Source organism: Hippopotamus amphibius, chromosome 5, assembly GCF_030028045.1.
Source record: "Hippopotamus amphibius kiboko isolate mHipAmp2 chromosome 5, mHipAmp2.hap2, whole genome shotgun sequence".
Lineage (NCBI taxonomy): Eukaryota > Metazoa > Chordata > Mammalia > Artiodactyla > Hippopotamidae > Hippopotamus > Hippopotamus amphibius.
This window is the reverse complement of record NC_080190.1, coordinates 30,358,407-30,381,278: the sequence shown is the minus strand read 5'-3', so window position 1 is coordinate 30,381,278 and position 22,872 is coordinate 30,358,407. Positions and strand designations below refer to the sequence as shown.

The 22,872-nt window shown below is 42.4% G+C and overlaps 1 protein-coding gene across 2 annotated transcripts in view; it reads right to left on the bottom strand.

Annotated features, from left to right (window-relative positions):
• Positions 1-2,148: 2,148 nt before the first annotated feature.
• Positions 2,149-22,872, bottom strand: part of GOT1 (glutamic-oxaloacetic transaminase 1) — a 45,912-nt gene continuing 25,188 nt past the window's right edge. For both annotated transcript variants that reach the window (XM_057736325.1, XM_057736324.1), the window contains 8 exons: positions 16,353-16,534; positions 9,456-9,579; positions 8,893-9,005; positions 8,557-8,661; positions 7,212-7,362; positions 6,961-7,126; positions 6,028-6,170; positions 2,149-2,958 (listed from right to left, as the gene is read on the bottom strand). In XM_057736325.1, the coding sequence (XP_057592308.1) occupies positions 2,819-2,958; positions 6,028-6,170; positions 6,961-7,126; positions 7,212-7,362; positions 8,557-8,661; positions 8,893-9,005; positions 9,456-9,579; positions 16,353-16,534 (1,124 nt within the window). In that variant the 3' untranslated portion in view covers positions 2,149-2,818. The remainder of the gene's footprint in view (positions 2,959-6,027; positions 6,171-6,960; positions 7,127-7,211; positions 7,363-8,556; positions 8,662-8,892; positions 9,006-9,455; positions 9,580-16,352; positions 16,535-22,872) is intronic.

The following is a 22,872-nucleotide window of genomic DNA, read 5'->3' as shown; positions in this document are numbered from 1 at the left end:
CGTTTAGCACTGCGAGCTTCAGCCTCATGTAAGGAGCGGGTGCGAAGTCCCTCTGGGTTATTGGTGGTAGTTGTGAGGGTTAACTAAGATAATGCCTGTAAGTGCTCAGTAAGCATTAGATGCCCAGATTCCAGTTACTTCTCACTGCCCTGTTCCTTCCAGAATCCTCCACTGTGACATGAGATCTGCCCGAACAAGGCTTCCGGCTGCTGTTGGTTGGGTATGAGGAATGGAGAGGAGCTCTTACTTTGCCACTAAGGAAACTCTGTTTCTAGTATAACTGGATTCTTGGGGAAAGATCTGTGGTCCTACCCTTGAACGGCAAAAGGGCTGTCGTGCCATTTGCCAACTCAGGAACCACGAGGAGACATATGGTATCCCAAACCTGGCAGGGCCTGAAGAAGGAACTGGTGAGGAGTGCCAAGGGCCCTGGGAGGGAAGAGTGGAAGACTGAACAGACAGGTATTTTGAAGAAGGGAGAGGCAGGTGTAGGAGGCAGCCTCAGATGAACATGGCCACCCTGTCCCTTTTGGAGTCACAAAGAGATCCAGATTAGGCCATGTAGCCTACTCTGTCCTTGACACCGAACAGGTCATAGGCGACACTGAGCCCCTGAGAACTGCTCTGTACTTACCCTTCCTGCTTTAGGAGATTCAGAGAGAATAAGGCCCAGCAACAGGGTAGAGTAATAGCCTAAACGTATGGACTCTGGAGCCAGACTTCTTGGGTTCAAATCCCTATCACCTATTAGTCATGTGACTAATATTAATATTATGCAAGTTACTTGATTTACTGTGCCTGCCTTCTCCTCTGCAAAGGGTGATGATAACATAAGTGCCTACTGTGTTGAAGTGAACCAATACATACAAAAGGCTGAGAATAATGCCTGACAATGGCAAATTGTATCCAATAAATATTAATTTTATCAATAAAGCCTCTCCTCATATTTCTTAGATATATAATTTTTAAAGAAAATATCAGTTTTAAGTGAAGCGCCTCACCGTCTCACTCCCTTTCTCCTCACTCAGTAACCACTTTCCTGAGACTGATGTGCACCTTTCCTACCTATATTTTAAAATATTACGTATGCATGTATTCATAAGCAACTGCAGTGTGCGGCACATTTTAAGAAGTGGTATCATAAATGGCATTTCATTGCACCTTTCATCCACTCAAAATTACGTGTGCGCTTTGCCCTCACACACAGCTGTGGTGCCGTGTCCCGTCCTGTGACGATACTGGATGTGGTGTGCTGATGTATCCCCTGCTGCCGCACACTTCAGGGCTTGCAGCTCTTCACCATTACACTGGGCTCTGGTCGCCCCCCTGGCGCTCTCCAGGTGCACATGTGTGAGTTTCTCTAAAGTGTATACATAAAGTGCATACGATTCCTTGATTGTAAAGTACACATATCCTCAGCTTTTCAAAATGTTGCCAAATTGCTCTCCAGCGTATCTGTGCCATATATCCCACTTCCCCAATCTGGTAACTTTAAAATGGTAACTTGTTACCTTCATTACCTTTCCATTTTTTCTGGCCATGTTCAGAACATTTTCACTTTTTATAGTTGGTTTGAGTTTTCCCTGTGAATTACCTGTTCATATCCTTTGTTCAATTTTCTACTAGTTATTTGCATTTTTCTTCTAATTTGTAGGATTTTAAAAATTAAAATAAAAAATGCTAGATAGTAATCCTTTATAATTATAATTCTTTATAATTCTGAAGAGTAATCCTTTGTTAATTATATGCATGGAAAATATATTTAATTCTACGAAATCATCATTTAGAGAGTCCCTTGGCCTCCCTGGAAAATGTGATCTATGTTTAAGTGGCTCTAGTCATTTCAATAGTCTAAGAGGTACTCCAGCTACTGTGGGAGGGACTGGGTTCTCGAATCACCCTGAGTGATGTCAACCCTTCTAGGAATCCATGAAGTTCAGTTTCTCAAGCAACACATGAAGGTGGCTGGCCTCTGAAGGACAACACTGACAAAGGGCTGTGGTATGGTGAGCTCTCTAAAGGGAAGCAGATTGCAGGAATATAGTTGAGTTTTTTTCTTTGGCAACTGGTAAATCTCACTATGGCATTCATTTTAAATCACGGGTTACATCCCATTAGAGGACGACAAAATCAAGTCCATGGGTCTCAATCAGCACTTTCACTTTATTACTTTAGTGAAATAGAACATAGTAGAATAGAATAGAAAATAGCAGAATGCACGACACATAGCAAGGGTAAATACTATTTTGTGCAACTTTCATTTCAGTTAAATGTGTGGGTGAGATATAAATATATTTCTTACCTTGGTCACCCTAAAGAACGCAAGCTTAGGGCTAGGGACACGACCATGCAGAAAGAGCAGGGAGACAGACACTCTGGGTCAAGAGGACGAGTTTTAATGACACAGCCAACACCCACAATCACACTTGGCTCTTCAGACAACTGGATCTTTGGGACTCGACTTTGTACAGAGTAAAGCAACACACAGGAGCACGAGTGACACAGGCAACACTCCTGCTTCCAGCGAGGGGGCAAGACATCTACATTTCATGACCAAGGTACCTTCTTATTCTTCTCAAGTAAAAGCCTTAATTTGCTCTGGCCGTCAAAAGGGTTCTAATCCCAGGCCCCCATTTCTTTTCAAGAGACGTTCTCTTCCCATGGGGCCAATTTAAACAGCAGCCACCTCATCAGAGCAGCCTTTTCTGTCCCTCAGGAGTCTCTAATCTAGTTGTGATGTATACAACCAGGTTTGTGCAGGCAGGGAACACACGAGACAGAGGACGGCTTTGGTGGTGCTGGTTTGAATGGTGCTTCTTCACTGGATTTTGGTGACTGCTTCATGGATGGAGCTGGCCACATAATCTAGATTTTTGGTGGTTAAGCCGCACATGTTGATCCGACCACTTGGCAGCAGATAGATGTGCTTTTCATTGACCAGATACTCAACCTGCTTAGCTGTTGAAAACCAAAAGAGATATATAATCAGAGCAGTAGGAATCCTTTAAGTAATGGAGGCCCAGAGAGTTCATTACAATTACAGCTTCCTTCTTTCCCCCTAACACAGAGAAGCAAGACAATAGGAGTTATTTTGCCCATTTGACACAGTGAGAAATACACTCAACAGATTCTGGAAACTACTCTTATGAGCTAATTTTCTAATGCCCTGAAAGTTTAATCTGGTTCTTCCTGATGGGAATTTTAATCCGGGACTACCTCCCAACACCACCTTGGAGACTACATTCACTGAGACACTCTATCCACTCAAACCCACAGACTTAAGAACAATCCATTGATATGAAAAACTGATTAAGAAGTGCTTCATTTATCTCTTCCTTCACCTGTATTTGCTTAACCCTGAGCACCCAGAGAAACTTCCCTCTGACATTTCATTTTCACAGAACATTGGACAAGGCCCTGAAAGCAGAGTTACTGGATAAATGCTGTGTGTGTGAACCTGCAGGCTGAAAACTGCAGAGACCTCTCGGGCTTGGCGCATCTCAGCTCTCATTCACACACATGCAGGAGGGCTTTCCCTGAGCTTGCAGAAACGCTGCTGTATGAAATGGGAAGGGACTGCCTGTACTTCTTTCGGCTGCAAACTCTAGAGCATTTTTTGCTTTATTGCAAAGCCATGAGAGTTTTAGCTGATTTTCTTCCCCTAAATAATTAGCACCCTTAAGACACCATCAATTTGAGGGATTGGGATAATAATAATTGTTATGGACTAAATGTTTGTGTCCCTCCAAAATTCATGCATTGAAACCCTAACCCTCATTGTGATGGTGTTAGGAGGTAGAGCCTTTGGCAGGTAATTAGGTTTAGATGAGGCCGGAAGGGTAAGCATGCATGATGGGAGTAGTGACCTTAAAAGAGGAGGCCAGAGCGCTTGCTTGTGCACTTGCTCTCCCCTCCCCCACCACCCTGCCTCCCTCCCCCTCCCTCCATGTGAGGATACAGCAAGAAGACAGCCATCTGCAAGCTAGGAAGAGAACCCCCACCAGGACCTGATGATGCTGGCACCCTGATCTCAGACCTCCCAGCCTCCAGAACTATGAGAAGTAAATTTCTGTTGTTTAAGCACCCTGTCTATGGCATTTTGTTATTAGCAGCCCAAGGAGACTAAAATGGTAATAAAGTTATAATCACCAGAGAAGCAAACACTCTGTGCCAGGCAGGGTTCTAAGCGCTTCATATTAGCTCAGTCAATCTTGATAACAGCCTTATCACCCCATGTTATAAACGGCATAGACGGAAGTTAAATGACCTTCCCAAGGTCATACAGCTCGTCGGTGGAAGATAAGGAAGTTTAAGGCAGGCAGTGTAACTCCCGGGTCTGAGCTTTTGGCCAGGATACTACACTGCCTCTGTATGGAAGTGAAAAACCTGTACTCAGTGCTACCTGTGGGCCCCTCCAAACAAAGCCGCCTTCACAGGAACCCTGACCAGCTTTAACTGTGTGAATGACAGCCATCCAAGGAGATAGCGCCTAACTTCACACACCAACAGAGCCACGGGCACAGCACACTTGTAAAGCCTATGCCTCAGAGGTAGATGTTGCGGTTACAGGGCTCCCACCCTTTTTTAAATAGAAACGTCTCTACTTTTGTGGGGGAGGGGAGTATCACAGTTGAGAAGCTAGTAAAATTTAGGGACTCTTTCCCTAGAAAAAGACCAATATACACATATACAATTTTTAAAATATTTCAGGACGAAAGCCCCTGTTCTGATAGATAAAATGTAGTAAAGAAAGTACCATAACATGAGAAATGTGGAAACTAGGTGGTGGGCACATGGGGTTCACTGTACAATTCCTCCAACTTTTTTGTATGTTTAAAATTTTTCCTAACAAAATGTTGGGAGGAAAAAAAAAAACCCTGTTTTTAAAAAGGGTAAAAAATGCCAAGTGCTAAAAATATAACTTTATAAGCCCAGGTCTATTCTCACCATTTTTAAATTCATAATAAAACTAATTTCCTACTCTGGAGAGTGGGACAATATGGATATTTTATGGGAAGACATCCCCACCTTGTGAGCTTTAGAATATTACTACTAAACACCATTTCCACTATACTTAATATCTTGAAAATTGTATAAGGATGATTTTCCTTAATCAAGTGAACTAACTCCCCATTCCAGAATCATAAGGACACCAGAAGGTAACTGAGCTATCCGTTTACTTTCTTGAGTAGCCTCATTTTACCCCAAAATATTTCAGTGGGTCTATAACATACAATCTCTACCACCTTTCTTTTACCTTTTTCTGAGCCCATTTCAAACAGGCACGCTGATGGCCCTGGATTACAGTACCTCCCAGCACCTCTGATGTTCCACTTACTACCCAAAGGCACACATCTGTCCCTAAAGCCACTCGGACACAAGCTCCACAAGGAGATCATATCTGTACCACGCAACCAGTGGCTTGGCTTGAGGTGCTTGGGAATTACTTACTAAATGAATGAGTCCTCCACCATCAGATGGGATGGCCCATTGCTGGTACACCCTGTTGATGGCTGACCAAGATCGTGTATGGCTGCCTGCTAGACTTTCAATTGGCTTTTAATTCCAACTACCAATCTAAGTTCTTACTTATGAAGTAAAGAGAGAATGCTGTAACCCAGGCAATGCTTGGAGACTAGGAAAGACCTGCTGAGAAATTAGGTCCCTGGATAATCATATGTAATATTTATACTTAAGACTAAGGAAAAGCCAAAAGGTGCCTAAGCATTTATAAAAGATGTTTCATAAATCAAGCTTCCAAGGTAAAAATCCTGTTACTTTCCAGCTGGCTCTGAGCCACTTCCCAAGTCCACAAAAATGAAAATACCTGAGTTATGGTCTGGAGGGTAGGCCACAATAATGCTCTTCTGAGACCCAAGGGGCCCAGGAGATGGGTGGGACACACTGAGAAAATCTAACTTGTTCTGGTCCAAAGTAATGGCTGACCAAATGGGAGACAGCTAAGGAAGCCAAGGCCAAGAACACTGACTGTGAGGAGTGAGCGTTTAAGGTGGTGGGGCCACTTACGGTTCAACCCGGTGAAGCTGAACATTCCAATCTGCTCCGTGATGTGGTTCCAGGTTCCAGGGGTCTTGAGGGCTTCTAATCGTGCCCTGAGCTCAGATCTCATGGTCAAAATGCGGTCAGCCATTGTCTTCACATTACCTGTCCTGAGTGGACAGCAATATGAATACCAATCCAGAAAGGAGAGATGGTATACGAAAACATAAAAATTTTTAAAATGTAACTTTATACTCTGAAAATGGGATCACAACCTGCCTATTATGGTATATGGATGCCTAGATGAATGGATAAGGAGACCAGGGAGACAGACTTACTAGGCAGAGGAAAAGGACTATATTTACTGATGGAGTTTATGGCTAGTCTTGGGTAGACGGGCTATAACACCACTTGTGTCTTAACTCAGACTTCAGCTAGGTGCTGCTCAAGACTGGATAATATATTTTATTAGGCCTAATTAAGTAGAGATTGCAGATTTAACTCCTATACAAAAATTACTCTGTTTCAAAATAAAATAAAATATATAAGAATGAAGAGCCCCAAAATTGTTGGACTAACTTGAATTTGGATATTCTATCAGAAACTGCTTCCTGTATTTCCCAACTTTAAGGGGAGGAAACCTGGGAGGCAGGAGAGTGGGGGACACGCCCATTTACCGAGTGCCTCCTTCCTGTGTTCCCAGTGCTGTGTTACACACATGTTCCCAGCCCTATTTTACAAAAATAACTGACACTCAAAGAGGTTCAAGTAGTTTTGTCCTGTCTCTGCTAAAATATTGGGTTGGCCAAAAAGCTCATTGTGGTTTTTCCGTAAGATGGTACTGAAAAACCCGAAGGAACATTTTGGGCAACCCAATAAAAGGAAGAGAAAGTTAAATGCAATGGGACAATCCTTGTACTGCATCCCCAGCCCTCGTCCATCAGGCATTGAGTCCCTTACCATTCATTAAAGAGCTCAGGGTCAGAGAGGGTACGGGCCACGATTCGCGCTCCCTGAGCAGGGGGATTGGACCATGTAACTCGCACAATCTTCTCCATCTGGGAGAGGACCCGCAGGATGCTATCAGGTTCTTTTGCAACCACGGTCAGATTCCCCACTCGCTCATCTAAAAAGAGGGAGGAGAATCAGCCTTGGGGCTCCAGTGGGGGCGGGGCTGGGGCAGCTGGGCTGTAACTCAGGAGAGCACTCACTGTAGAGCCCGAAGTTCTTGGAGAAGGACTGGGCGCAGAAGAGCTCGAACCCTTCAGACACAAAATAGCGAACGGCCCAGGCGTCTTTCTCCAGGTCACCAGATGCGAAGCCCTGATAGGCTGAGTCAAAGAAGGGGAACAGAAACCGGCGCTGCGAGGAAGGAAAGTGAGTCAGGGCAGGAAGTCCTCCTGGAACCGACCTCAGACACCAGCCTTCCTTCCCCAACTGGTGCCTGGAAGGAATGTCTCACTCTGTCCGCTTCTCCTACCTCTTTCCTTTCTGCATCCAACTCCACTCTACATCTGCTTCTCTGTTCACCTAAAGACCATCCAACAAATCTAACAATTTCAGTAAACCTTATTTTTTTAAGTATACTGTCCTAGAGTGTCATGATGCTGCTTTGACAACAGGGCACATCTGATCGTGTCACTCCATGACATTGAAGATTCCCAGGGGTTCCCCACTGCCCTCAGAATAAAGTCCAAGGCCTCAGCACAGGACCTGACCCCCATTTACTCCTCTAGCCTCATCACTCACTTGCCCCCTCCCCTGGAACTCTAGCCCATACCAAGAATTACTTTCACTTTCTCAAATGGACCTTGACCTCGGCCTTGGGCTTTTGATGGTGCTCTTCCCGCTGCAGGGAGCATTCCTTCCCTGCCAGCCTGGACCTGTCCTCATCCTTGAAGTCTAAACACAGAAACCACTTCTTCCAGGAAGGCTTCTTCTGCTACCACCAACCCTCCCAAAACACACGCACTCCCCAAAGTCTGGGCTATGTGCCTCCACAGGACCCCATCAACACAGCCGTCTCACAGTATGTGGCTGTCTCCCCAAACAGGCTGTACACTCTGAGGGCAGGACCCCCTCTGCTTTGTTCACTATCGTGTCCCCCTGGCACCTATGGCATAATAGTTTATCAAGAAATATTCTTTAAATATGTTAATGAAGAATATATACACCTTGAGCTAGAAATTCCAATATAGAGAGTTATCCCAAAGAAACAATAAAAAAGGAGGTTTATTACGTATATTGTCTACAAGAGTAAGAAACCTGGGCTCTAAATGGTCATCAACTGATTTAATCAACCTGTAATGTGACATACCCATGCATGTCATGTATAACTACATGAAAGAAAAAAAATTAAAAAAGAAAAGAGCCTGAATTCTGTATACCAAAATGTTAACAGTGGCTTTCTTTGGGTAATATACTTTATAGTTAATACTTATTTTCTTCTTTGGGCTTTTCTCCATTTTCCAAATTCTTCAGTAGATAGGTACTGCTTTTGGATACATCAAATATTAATGCACACTATTTTAAGAGATGCTCTGGAAAGGCAGTTACCTTCATGATGGAGGCGATCTGCTTCCACTGCTCCGGAGTTGGGTCAGTCCCTGTCGGGTTGTGCGCACAGGCATGGAGAACAAAGATGGAGAACTCAGGAGCTTTCTGGAGAGAAGGAAGCTATGTCAGCCTTGATACCAGCAGGGATGTGGTGGGCAGAGTCAGGGACACACAGGCCAGGTACACCCTCCTCCTCACAGGCCATTTCAGAAACCACCATCTGGCTTAGGTAGGATGTCTCACACTCTCTCACTTATCGACTGATCCAAAGACTTTTTTTTCTCTGCTCTTCCTGACACCATAGCAATCTGTTTACTTTTTCTTCTAATCACCCACCTCCAGATCATTCAGGAAACCCTGGAGGTCTAGTCCTCTCTTTGCTGCATCCCAATAGTGATAGGACCGAATGTCTTTAAATCCAGCAGCGATGAAGACACCGTTATGATTCTCTGCAAGCAAAGGGGTAAGACGTTAAATGGTTTACAAACACAAGGAGGCATAAACGGAAAGGACACAAGGCAGCTCCCAGGGCCCTCACAGGCCCGATGGCCACCGGGTGACATGGAGGTGAGGGGTTAAGATTGAGAGGAATGACTGAAATCAGAAACAAGTTCGACCAGTCCTAGTCATGCTGACTTACATCCTACTGCAGTGCGACCTCCCTCCTCTGGGAAGGCTCATGTACACTAAAACACAAGTTCACCGAGAGTCTTGGGAAAAAGTATTCCCAATTGAATCTAAGCATCAGGTTACCCATGTACTGCCATAATCCACCGCTCAAGCCATTCTCAGTGTTAGTTGATCCAGGGCTGGGTTACATTTTCAGCGTAAGCAGTGAGACTCCTGAGGATAATTCCCCTGGCCTCTGTTTCTCCTCTAGCTACAGCTTCAGGACTCACCCCAGGTTGGTGAGGACACATAGACGGGCGTCTCCTTGTTGTTTGTTCCATTGTACCACCGCGCTAAGAACTCAGCTCCAATTCGAAGTGCACCTGTTCCCCCCAGACACTGCACACCTCCTACCTGAAAGAGAAGAAGCAGGGTCACTGGTTATTTAATGGTGAGGTCAGATAATATTAGGGAAAATATGGTAATGATGGGCACTTCCTTAAATGTGTAATCTCTACGAAATGTCATAACTACATGAAGAAGTATTATTCGCCCATGTTTACAAATGAGGAAACTAAGGCTAAGACCTGAAGCACCTTGCTCAAAGTTACCAGCTATTGAGCAGAAAGGCCAGGTCTTCACCCAGGAAGTCTGGAAGTCTGACTCCCAAGGGAGCACCCCTCTGAACACAGAGGTAGAGGACATACCTAGGTACCATCATAGTGTGCCCTGTAAGGCAAGCCCATCCCTTTGCACCCATCCCAAGATTTAAATTGGCTTCCAACAGAAGCCTGTAAAATAATGTCCCAAGCTTGCCATCAACATTAATCTACAATGTCCCTTCTTATCACTGTAACGAAGGCTTATTAATCCTTAGAAATGTTCTCACGGAACAAAGGTGATATACAAATATTACTTCCTCTCCTGAAGCCTCTCTCATCTTAAAATGGCCTCACGTGGGCAATAATAAAAGTCCTATGTTTTTCCATTTACAAAATACCTTCACACATGTTCTTATTTGACCCTCACACTGCCCTGTAAAGTAAGTTCTAGATCCCCAATTTATACATGAGGAAATTGATTCAGAGAGGTGGTTTGCCAAGGGATTCGCAGCCGGTAAGCAGCAGGGCCGGGCATAAATCCTCGCCTTCTCACTCTACATCTAGTCACTAGGCCCTACTTCTGTTGTTCTGCCTAAACATCTTTGATTTTGTCCTTTCACAATTCTAATCAGATTTCAGCATAACTCTTTCAATAGAGAAATGTCATAAATTACATGTTGCTTAAATGTCTAAAGGAGAAAGAAAGAAAAAGATCACATAAGAAAGTCTATCGAAAAGGAAGGACACACGCCAGTGTGATAATAACAGCCACTGCTGGGGAGGGGCCTAGGATGTAGGAATAGTGGTCAAAGGGACTTTGGTCTAATCTACAAGTTTTTTTAAAAAATAAGGAGAATGTATTCATGCATTATTTGGAACATTTTTTAATAATTTAAAAAATAGATTTAGATGTCTGTAATTTGCTCTAAAATAATTCAGCTTTGGCAAGGGGGGTGGGGGAATATACAAGACTGACCATATACAGATCATTGTTAAAGCTAGCTGATGGATCCATGGGGGGTTGTTCATTATACTGTTTTATATACTTTTGTATATATTTGAAATTTTCCACAATAAAAAGGTTAAAAAAAACAAAACCAAAAAACTTCCTAGGTAAAGAAGAAAATCTTCCAAAATCTTTTTTAAAAAAACTAACATAACACCAATGCTAAAAGATGACAAAGGAAAAAAAAAGATACAAAAAGAGAGACTTCTTTCATGAATACGGATGCTAACTTCCCAAATAAATATTAGCGAACAGTATGAATCCAACAGTACATTTAAAAACACCCCCGAGGTAAAGTGAGTCACCCCATGAATGAATGATTATTAACAAATTAGTAGTGAGTCAGTTTTCCTGGGCCTCTCCCATGCATATGTGTTATTCAACTTTGATTTTTCTCCTGCTTAAAAAAAAAAAGAGGAAAGAAATATAAAATTTGTCATGCTGCTAGATAGAGAAAATGATTCCAAAAATGATCACCAAAACAAGAGAGAAAAATATAGCTATTTCTGATATAAATGTTCCATAAAACAAGAAACAACTAAACAAGACACTCCTAAAAGTAACTAAAAAAAATTTTTCTTGATTCAGCCATGATGAATAAGTCAGCTTCATGATGAATACTGAATCACAAGCACAAATCCCCTTTAAGCTAGGAACAAGACAACGATACCAATGACCACTATTATTCCCCACTACTCCATCTGTATTCAGAGATCTGAGCACCTGTGAAAGAACACTGTCTGAAACGTGAAACAGAAGCAGTGCTGGCACTCGGAAATAAGGCATCCACTGCAGACAGAAGCAAAGGCACTGGACTGGAGTGGAAAAGGCCGGTGAGTGTCAGATGTGGTTCTTTACACTGGACCCCCTGAGCGCCAGTCCCTTCCCATTACTTTAAAGGTTTGGCCTTCACGTTGTGATCTACCTGGATTCCTTATGCAAATCGCTACCAAGGTGATATAACCCAAATGTACATTTATTTTTCATGGATTTGTCATCAGCTAAGTTGAATGTCAACTTTATTCATTATTTCACATCAAACACATCAGCACTTTGTATAGGAATGTCGATACTTCCTGTACGAATGAGCAAGGTTTCCCTTGAACAGGGTTTTGAGCTATCGTGGATATGTGACAGGTACATGTGGATATCAGTGAAGACATTCTCAGGCATAGATTTTTATTTCCTGTGCTCAGCTTTTAATTCCACCCTTTCTCTGCCACTCCAGAAAGCATATTCATTAATTGAAAGAAGTCAGAAAGTCAGTTGACTAGATTGAAAATGTGTTTGGAAGAGATAAACCCACTTCACTAACATTAATTAATCCTTGACATTCATGATGTATATGACACTTGACATATCAAATTCCCAAGAAATTATCATTCCTTCTAAACATACATCATACATTAGATGGCTTCCATGAAACACAAGTTGTTCTAAACTATATCAGCAACCAGCAGAAACAAATTTTTGGTGAATCAATAATGTGTCAATTTGGTCATTCTGTGAACTGATTTTTGGCAAATAGCTCTAAGGCTCAAGAAAGTCCTATATTTGGGATGAAGGAAAAAAAATCATAATTGCAAAGGAAATAAATACAAACTTCAAAGGAAACCAGGCAACTGGAGCTGGGTGGCTCAACAGCGGTATCCAGAACAAGAGAAATCCAGTAAGACTTGGCAGAAAGCTGTGCCAGTAGACAATCTGTATTCCCAACTTAGCCACGCTGCCTGAAGAAATCCCCGCTGCCCCTAGAACGCTTGTCCGAGATCACAATTTGCTGATGTAAAAACTTCCCTGTGAGGAGCAGGAGAGCTGGTTAGGAGCTGCTTGTGGCCAAGGCTCTGATGCATTGGTCTGGGTATCCCTAGTAATTCACACGGTATCTGGCATACGGCACTCAATAAACACGGGCTGAGCTAGATGAAGAAGAAGACTACTGACAAAGTGAGAGCCAAAGAGAAAGTCCCAAGTCTCCCAGCGGCAATGGTCCAAGCAGGAAACTGGGATGCCATCTCATGACCCACAAGCCCTCCTACCTGCAGTGGCTCAGTAGTTTCAGAAGCTGAAATGCTCCCAGGCAAGAGATGAAAATTGGACATGTGGTCTGATTCCAAGATCTGAAGATGGAGAAGCTACCTGGCAGTGATGGGTCTAGAAAATAGGTCTGTCTCCTCAAAACAGCTGAGGGACCTGGTAACGTGAAATCTGGAGAAAAACCTAGAGAAGACATGACTACTGTCCATTTTCATTCATGCCGCACCTCCTTCAAGTTTTGGCTCAAATGTCATTTCTATTTTTACCGTGACCACCCTAGTAAAAACTGCATCTGCTCTCACTCCCACCCTCAGCACTCCTAACATGCCTTCCTCTGCTCTATTTTTGTAGCACTTATCATCTTTCAATATACTATATCATGTTCCTATTTATTATGTATACTGTCGGTTTTTCCCCACAAAACTGTACGCTGGGCAGTGGTTTTGGTCACCACTGTGCTCCAACAGCCAGAATGGTGCCTGGTGGTGAGCACACACCTGCTGACTGAACAAATGAGACCTCTGCAGTGCCAGGCTAGGAGCTAAATGCTGAAGCTTTGTGAGGTAAATAAGTAAGCCAGCACCCCTGCCCTGGAGGAAGCTAGGGTCTTGTGGGAGGGACAGGCTTACAAAATTGTATCTTAAACACAGTAAGGACTGCTTTTCCCAAGTGATGCATAGTCCTGTGATGACTCAGAGTACTCGAATAACTCGCTCTGCCTGTGAGAGCTCAGGATTTCAGCACGAAAGTGACCCTCCGTCAGGCCTTGAAGGACTTGGAGGTGGGGACTGGGGAGGCAGAGAAGGGAAGGGGGCATTCCCAGCAGAGGAAACAGCTGAGGCAAAGGTGCTGAGTCATGGCAGGGGCTGGCAGGTCTAGAAAATAGCAGGCCCTTGGGATGGCAGGACCCTGGGAAGATGGGAGCAAGAGTAACTGGAAGAACACTTTGAAGCCTGGTTATAAAACATGCTGCATGCCCAGGTCAGAGTCTGCATTTTACCCTGTAGATAATGGAGGAGCTATTGTGTGTGTGTGTGTGTGTGTGTGTGTGTGTGTGTGTGTGCGTGTGTGCACGCGTGTGTGTGTGGAAGCAGGTGACACGATCAGCTTTTTTTTTGCTGAGGAAGATCATTCTAGCTGCACTGTACCGAACGTACTAGGATGGGGACGAGACTAGAGGCAAGAGGCTATTATGAGAATCCAAATGAGATGACAATGACAGTGGACTGAGCTAAGATAGTCACCTGGGGGTGGTCCAGGGAAAGAGGAAGGGCTCAGTATCAATTGGAACCTAGGGTGTTGTAGATGCCAAGAGGGTATCCTAAACCATTACAAAAAAAAAAGTAAAGAAAGAAAGTAAAATTCTTCAAATATTTATAGACTGCCATTAATACTGCCATTTAAATTTGTTCTATGATCAGAAACACGACGCAGGATGAACTAGACTACAAGGGAAGGCTCTGTTCCACATGCAACAGCCCCAAGTCTCAGTATTAAGCGATCAAAATGGGGAACACTGGGCAGAGAAACAAGCATCTATCTGCCAACAGAGTTAATAAGCATATAAGAAATGTACAGTCTCAAGAGGAAGAAGCTCCCCAACACAGAATCTCTGTTTTCATTTGTCAACAATGGAATTCCAACTAATTATCAACATCTCAGAAGATCACCCCCAGTCACCAAAGTTCCTCATTTTCAAACTTCATTAGGACTCTCCTTCTTCCTCTATGGAAACCCTGGATTTTCAGAGCAACTTCCCAAAGCCACCCAAAATCTCTAAAGTCTACCACTTCTACCCATATTCCTTCAGTTCCTTGAGGCAAGTCAATCACAGTTTCTCATACCAATCCAGAAAAAACCCTAATCAAGTTAATTGCTTACCTGATCATTGATCTGAGCTCTAAGACCTTCACCCAGAGCCTCCCTGTCTCCTGATATACATAAGAATGTGCCTGTGTGCAATCTTCATTTTACCCTGCCGTTCTGCTTATCAGGGCATCTGGGTAACAGGGTGGAAATAAATCAGTGACTCCAAGATATGGTCCCTTTCATGCATGAAGGCTGCTCCGCTGGGCTGACACTGCCCAGCAGAGCAATAAGGGCAATTGGTTTAAATTGCACAATATCTAACTGGACTATTGCAGAAACCTGAGCGCTTCCCCTTCCTACTCATCCAGCCATGTTTATCTCCTTCAAACACTTTTATTGGGTAACTCCTCTGGCTCCAATCTTCAAGGGGCTTCCCCTACCCTGGTTGCCAAAATCAGCCTGCCTGATCTATCCAACATGTTCCCAGCCCTAATCAGGTAGGTCTCTTTACAACCTAGACCTGCTCACCTCCAACCTCTGTCCCTGGACTCCAGACAAATACCCCTCCTTTCTCTTCCTCTGTATTTTGTGGTTCTCAGCCTTGGCTGTACTTTGGAGTCATACGGGGAGCTTTTAAAAAATACCCATGAAGGGAAGGGAACTGGAGGGAAAGATAATAAAAGGGCACAGAAGGGTGGTACCCTCCAAGATTCTGATTTAACAGGTCTGGTATGGGATCCAGCCATCAGTATGTTTTTAAAACCCCGAGGTGATACAGTCAGAGTTGAGAACCAGTGTCCTGGCCTCATTCAGCTCAAGTGCCATCTCCAGCCTTTACCAGTTTCTCTCTCTGAATTCCTACAACACTGATAATCTCTATCATACCACTTTCTGCCACATACAGAATGGGTTCTCTAGTTATACATAGACTACACACCAGGAAGCACTTATAAATGAGAAGCTGAGATCAAGGCTAGAAGAATCAAATGTTAGAATTGGCAGGATCTTCAGAGAGCACCTAGACTAGTGGCTCTTGGACTTTCAGGGGACACAAGCTCCTTCAGAAAATCTGATAAAAGCTATGAACCTTCTCTCCAGAAATACACATACACACATGATCCTGCATACAATTTCAGGGAGTCCAGAGGCCCCTTAAATGATCCCCAAGCAAATGCTCCTTATGGAACCACGAACCATAAACTAGTCTTTTTCTAACACGTAGATGAGACGGAGGGGCTGGAGGGGCAAATGACTTGCCTTTGGTCAAAAATAGTGGCGGAGCTGGGTCCAGACCCTACTCTCTTGATCATTCCATTAAATTCCCTTGGCTTGGCATTTCCACAGACTGCTTCAAACCCAGCAGCTATGGATGATGCCTTAGAGGACTGGGACGGGGAGGGTGGGCGGGAGTCAAGGGAGGGAGGGAATACGGGGATATGTGTATAAAAAGAGATGATTGAACTTGGTGTACCCCCCAAAAAAATAATAAATAAATAAAATGAGGGGAAAAAAAAAACCCAGCAGCTAAAATCTGATCACCTCTTGGGCAAAAGTAAACAACTGATGAAGCCATGCTTTATACTAAAAGCATGTTATTTGCACTATCAGGTTCCTGAGGTCACACTATTTAAACCCTTATTCACTGACAGTTCAAAAGACATAGCACCTAATTTTTAACTTCTTTTTACCCTCACAGTTTCTAGAGAGAAAACAGATCCTCACCCAAAACTCACCCGCTTCTCCTGCAGAGCTGGGCTGTCATCCCCAAGGGCCAGGCGGGAAGCATAGGTCCGGAACTCTGCCAGGCCCAGGATGGGCAGGTACTCATGGTTTAGGTTGCTGTCATTAGCAATCCTCTGCTCCACCTTCCTCACGACTGGCAAAACCCAGGGCTGGCTCTCATCCGTGCGATAAGCTAGGACACAGGAAAGAGACATACAATGGAGGAGTCTTAGGCTTTGTCCAAGGAAGAGTGTGGAACTGTGAACAGGGAGAGTTCTACCACCTTCCAATCAAAACAGAACTGTGAGAGAAATTAAAGTTCATTCATTTACTGACCGCCTGCTTTGGGCCAGGCACTGGGCTAGGTGCTGGGCAGGCAGAAGGACAGTTTCCTATCCTTATGGAAATTATAGCTCTTAAATATGTGACCTCCAAAAAGTAGAATGCTGAAATAAAACTGGGACATCACAGAGCCTGATCGACTGAGAGAGTGCACACAAAAGCACTCCACAAATTCAAAATACCTTAAAAATGCTATGTCAATATTACTAGGGCACTGACGTCTCTATAGCCACTGGCCCGGCAATTGCCTTCCTTCTGCATCTCCCTAAAAAGGTTTGGTGCTACTTCAGGTGAACGCTGCACCTTCAAACATAAACATGGGGGGGTGGGGTGTGGAGGACGGCCCACCTCCTCCTCTTGTCCTGTAAGAATAGAAATGGGACAAATGGCGAGGAAACACCCTGTGACTGAAGTTTCCAACAACTGGTTACACAATCATCCAACAACCAATTTAAATACATCTTTGTCCTCTTGCTGTTTTTTGACATCAGCCAATGTTTACCATTTTGAAAGTTCCTACCACTCATTTCCTCTGCTTCACACTTTTATTGATGTAAGCTTACCTATCTCATAAAATTTAATGTTGATTACAGCAAATTTCTAAGAATTATTTCTATGCTAAAAGTACTTTTCGTCTAGTTTGTTATCCTATCACTGATTTTTTTCCCCTATACTATCCTATAATCATTTTGAGATTATAGCTTGAGAGAGCAGATGCTTTGGCTTGCATCCAAGCCAATGACCTCTCTGAGCAGGATTCCTGACAGGAATTTGCTTCTGCTGGAATGTTTAGGTCTCCAACAAGCCTATACTTTGGCAAGTGATTGTGAAACTGAAATTTTTATAGTAATTCTTCTTTATCTTATTTATTTCTGCTCAACATTAATCCCTGACTTTTTTTTCAAATCACTTTTTAGGGTGGTTGATATTGTTTACTGAACAACACACGTTGATTGTAGAAAATTTATAAAAGCCCAGAAAGAAAATAATAAACATCATGATTACATGGAACTCCAGCACTCAGAGATGAGGATGAAAATTTCGGTTTACAACCTTCTAAGCTTTATTTTGCATGAGTATATTCTTTTATAAATTATGTATCATTTTTATATAGAATTTTCAACATGCTTTTTTCCACTTTTTAAATATATATGATGAGTATCTTTTATCATCATTAACCATTTAAATCTGTGTACACAGAGTGTCTTTGTTCTTTTTAGAGCTGCATAACCGATAAATGTACCGTAACTTGTTTTGCCAGTCTCCTATTGATGGACATTTGTTGCTAATCTTTGGCTATTAGAAAACAATACTTCAGTGAACCCCGTACAGATGTCATCTTACGTGTATGTAAATATAGCTGTACGATGCAGGGCTGAAAACGGAAGAGAAGGTTGAGAAGTATGTATATCTGTAGTTTTGTTGTTGTTTCTGAGGGTATACATTAGTTTACTACTTTCAACTGACTTTCATTTTACAACACATGGTTGTATAACAAAAATGGTTAAAACAACTGATTGGAAGAATACTGGTGGCAATCGATGAAAAGTTTAAAGAATGTGTTCCTTTAAATGCAAATATATTACTTTTAAGCATACTTTGTGTATTGGTAGTTTTGACAGATATATCCACATTGGCTTTTTTATGAGGATTTTATCAGTTTACATTCCTACCATCAACGCACAGCAGTGTCTGCTTCCCCAAAGCCTCATTCACTGAGTGAATTTTTGCCAATTTAAGAGTGCAAATGCTATCTCAGCACAGTTTAAATTTGCATTTCTCTTACGTGGATGCAATTGGGCATTTTTCATATATATGAGCCATTTACAACACAAGTTTAGTGGCTAGAAAATATTCCTTTCTATCCATGATTTATTAACTATTTGTGTTGCTTTTGACTATTTGCTAATATAAACAGTGTAATGAATGTTCTTATATCTTTATACATATTTATGAGTACTTCCTTAGGAAAACTTTCTAGATGTAAAATTAGTAGATCAAAAGTCAGACAACAAAAAAGACTTTATATGATATTTTGATTTTGCATCTGTCTTCTATTCTGTCAACTAACCCTACCCTTCAGGAATATTCACCTGCAAATTTGATAAGCATATCAAGCTAGCAATAAAAATATGGACAGAGTTCCAGACTACACAGCCACTAACCAACAACCAGTCTCTGGGTAGGTGAATCTGTTTCACAATACTGTCATATCACTCACATTAGACCCTCGGCCCAACCAAACTAACGTCCTCTCAACGAGCTCAAAAAACCTACTTTATCAGGTGAGATTTGGTCTGATTTTTCAAGGAGATACCAAAATAACTACTCCCAAGTAACCTTTGTCCCTGAAGTAGATCACCCCTTCTGTGATCACAGTGCCACCATTGTTCAGAATATTCTTGGAATTCTTCTCTTGGAATTGTTTTTAGAGTCTTGACATCTCATTATTTTGAATATCCTCAATGGTGCCAAAGCTTCATCCTTTGAAAGTAAATTTAATTTTTGAAAACAGTATTTGCATCATGTCTAGAAAAGTAGGTGGGTGAATGGACTGAATCATATTAATGGCAAACAGCTATAAAAAGATGGCCTCCTATGTGGATCTAACATGCTTTGAAGGCCATTCTAAAAGAGGGTCTTCAGAAAACTTTGAGCAATAGCAGCATATATGGGCTACACTACACAGAGGGGATACTATTTAGATTTACAAGAATATGGGCGTTCATACAAAAACTAGCTCTATTATGCTTCCCATCTGTGATTGGATAGGATTATATATTACATAATTATGCTACATATATTATATGTGATATGCCATTTGTAAATCACATATTATAAATAAATAAAAAATGAAAGATAAAGAAAAAGCCATAGTACCGCTGTTCTTATCAGTAACGTATACTCCATGCAACTCTAAAAAATCCTGTAATACGACTGGAGGTAGGGAGGCGTTGTGTCCATATTGTGACCAAAGAGAAATTGGCCAATACACGCCTCTGCTTCCTTCTTCCCTGCCCAGTTTCCCCCAGATTCAGTTCTAGATTTATTCCCAATGCCTTGTCTAACTGCCCTACTAAAGTAGAACTGCAGTTACTCTTGGGTGTTTGGAGAAACAAGGTCAAGCATTATCAACAACCACTATTCCTGCTCTCCCAGAGGGGTTTTATTCCTGTTTGTTGGACCCATGAGTCTCTCATTCATTCTTTCATTCTCTCACTCATTTGATGGGTACTTAATGAATCCACCATGAACCAGGCACTGGCTAGAAGTAGCTACACAGAGATGGGTAAGATAAAACAAGAAACTGTCTGGCCTTCCTCCAGGAAACATAGAGCCTAGAGTCCTTAATTCTCTTCTAAGTGATCAGAAAAGATCTTACAAAAGATGAAGTATGAAAGATGAATGAGTTTAAAAGACAGACAAGGGAAAAGGGCATCCCAGAGAGAGGGGACACTTGTGCAGGCTCCCAGCGGCGTGGAGAGCTGAGGTTTTTGAGGGTCTGCATTTTCATGGCTCAGATGTAAGCTCCATGGAGAAACAGCAAGGAAAGGCTCAGGGAGTCTTGGAGTCTCTGAGGAACTTTGTTTGCTTCAATGGGGAAACCACTGAAAGCATTTAAGCAGGCGAGTGACATGGACAGCTATACATTTTAACAGAATCATTTGAGTGACATGATAGAATATAAGCTGGAAGGAGGATAGAAGCAGACAGTTAAGTCAGGAAGCTGCTGCCATCATCCACAAAGGAAATAATAAAGTCTAGAATCAAGGCAACAGCAGGGATAAATAAAAGGGGAGACTTTCAAAATAAATTTACGAGATAAAAAAGATAGAACCTAATGACCAAATAGACGTGAGATTGATGAAAGGGTCACAGACGACCTCCAAAGTCTCTCTCTAGTCTGGATAAAGACTGGAGTGGGAGTGGGGTGGGGGGGAGGGGCAACCAAGACAGAACAAAACAGAAGAAAAAAGAAAAGATTGAGAGGAGGGTGGAATCCATGTGTTGTTTTAAACACGTTGAATTTGACATGACTGTACAATGTGTCCAGCAAACTGCAGCAAGTATGGTTCTGGTGTCCAGGGAAGAAGTCCAGGATGGAAAGAAAGAGTTTGTAATTATAGACATGGATGGTGGCTGAAGCCATATAATAACAAGGACTTACTGAATACTTAGTACATACAGGGTGCTGTGCTAAATACTTCACCTTTTTTTAAACTTTCATTTAATTCTTATAACAACTCATAAAATAGATATTATGATCTCTATTTTAGGGATCTGGCAACTGAGGCCAGAGAAGTTTGCCCAAGATCACAAGGACTGTAAGAGCTAGGCTGTCATGCTATTAAGTGCATGGATCCCTGTGCTTTTTCTAAAGAGCAAGAGATGTCTAGGGAAAGCCTAATGCCAGCAGGCCCCAGAGGACTGACTGTGCAAGGGGCCTTTCTACCAGCACACCCCCCAGCTCCATGCACCACTGCCCTTCTCCCTGAGAAGCAGCTCTTTTAGAGGGGTCACACAGGTTACAGGTGAGTCCAGCAGTCTTGACTTCTGGAAGAACATGGAGAATTAGATGATCAAACCATCACCCTCCTCCTCTTCCTAAGATCTCCACTTCCCCCATCCATCCCCCCAAGAGCCCACACACATATGACTCTTTAAGGCCCTTCTCCAACGAGGGTCCTAGGGAGAGGGTGGGAGGTACTCAGAAACACCTGATACAGCACATCTCTCCCACAATTTTATTTGAAGATAGGAACCCACATTAAAAACAACAACAAATATGAAAGCAAGCAGTTTATCTGGAACAAAAGAAAGCTAAGTTTACATGATAAATGGACTGGAGTCTACGTAGAAATGTCCTGCTTCAGGCTGCATTAGGCTGGACTCATATCTCCCCTGCCCTTATAGTCACTTGTCTGAAACTTTGAGAAGCACTAAAACAGTCAACTCGGAAAGCATCATATTTAACAGTGAAAAATGTGATGCTCTGCTCTGTATAACTATATGGAAATTATGCAAATAGTCACAGCAAGAAGAAAATCTCTGGGGAAACTATCTGCAAGTAGGAACGAGCTAATGAGATTATAGCTGCATTTTATTTTAAATGTCCAACATCACTAGAACTTGAGCTGGGTAACTTCCATTAGGCTTTCTCTTAACTTACGGGAAAAAAAGAGCATCTTTACCAAAGTCAGAAAATAATTACATTTCCTTCACAAAGAATATATTTTGGGATGTGTATAAATAGAACTAGGACATGTAAGGCTGTAAAAAGATGTCTTATTCTACTATGTTTGCATGAGACCCCTTATCTGAACACCTGCCATCCACAAAAAAGATGGGTCACAGTGATCATCAAAAAAAACATTTATATAACACTTTTCATTTATATGTCACATTTCACACATAATTATTCATTGAATTCTCAGTCATCTGATGAGGCCAGTAACATTATTATAACATGCTACTGAATCTTACAGTAGAATTTTAGACAGAGGTCATTCTGATCTGGCTCCTCACTTAACAGACTGAGTCCAGAGATGTTAAATAACACTCCCAAGGTCACATCACTGGACCGCAGGCCTGGGCCTGTACCCAGGTCTCCTGGCTGTTCCACTACAGTGCACTGGTTTCCTCTGGACCACCTGAAGATGCCCAAAATAAAGCGGCAGAGACCCAAGGAGCTTCAAAACACAGCCTGGAATCCCATCTCTACCACCTACAGCCATGTGACCTGGGTCAAAATGCTTCATCAACATGGGCTTCAGCTTTCTTACCTCTAAAACAGTAACAGTAATAAACAACACTCCAGAGTCATTCTAAGCACTAAATGTTATTAACTGCATAAATCATTTGCTCGTAGTAAAGAGAAAAAATTCCTCGGTTCCAGGAAAATACGACAAAGGCACTTTCACAGTGGACGTGACCACCATCTGGACTGCAGAATATGCTTCTGAGCCAATCACTTCTGGCCTGGACAGGCAGGGTGCATTTTCTATGCATGAGCAATTTATTTATGAACCAGTGTCAGAAATTATTTCCTTTTGCAGTTCTTGAGCTGAAAATTTTTATTCAACGTCTTTTATGCAACCCACCCAAAGAAAAGCCAAAACAACTACAGTAATAGCTAATACTTACATAACTCCTACTTAAGTGCCAGACACTGTTCTAAGCACTTTAAAT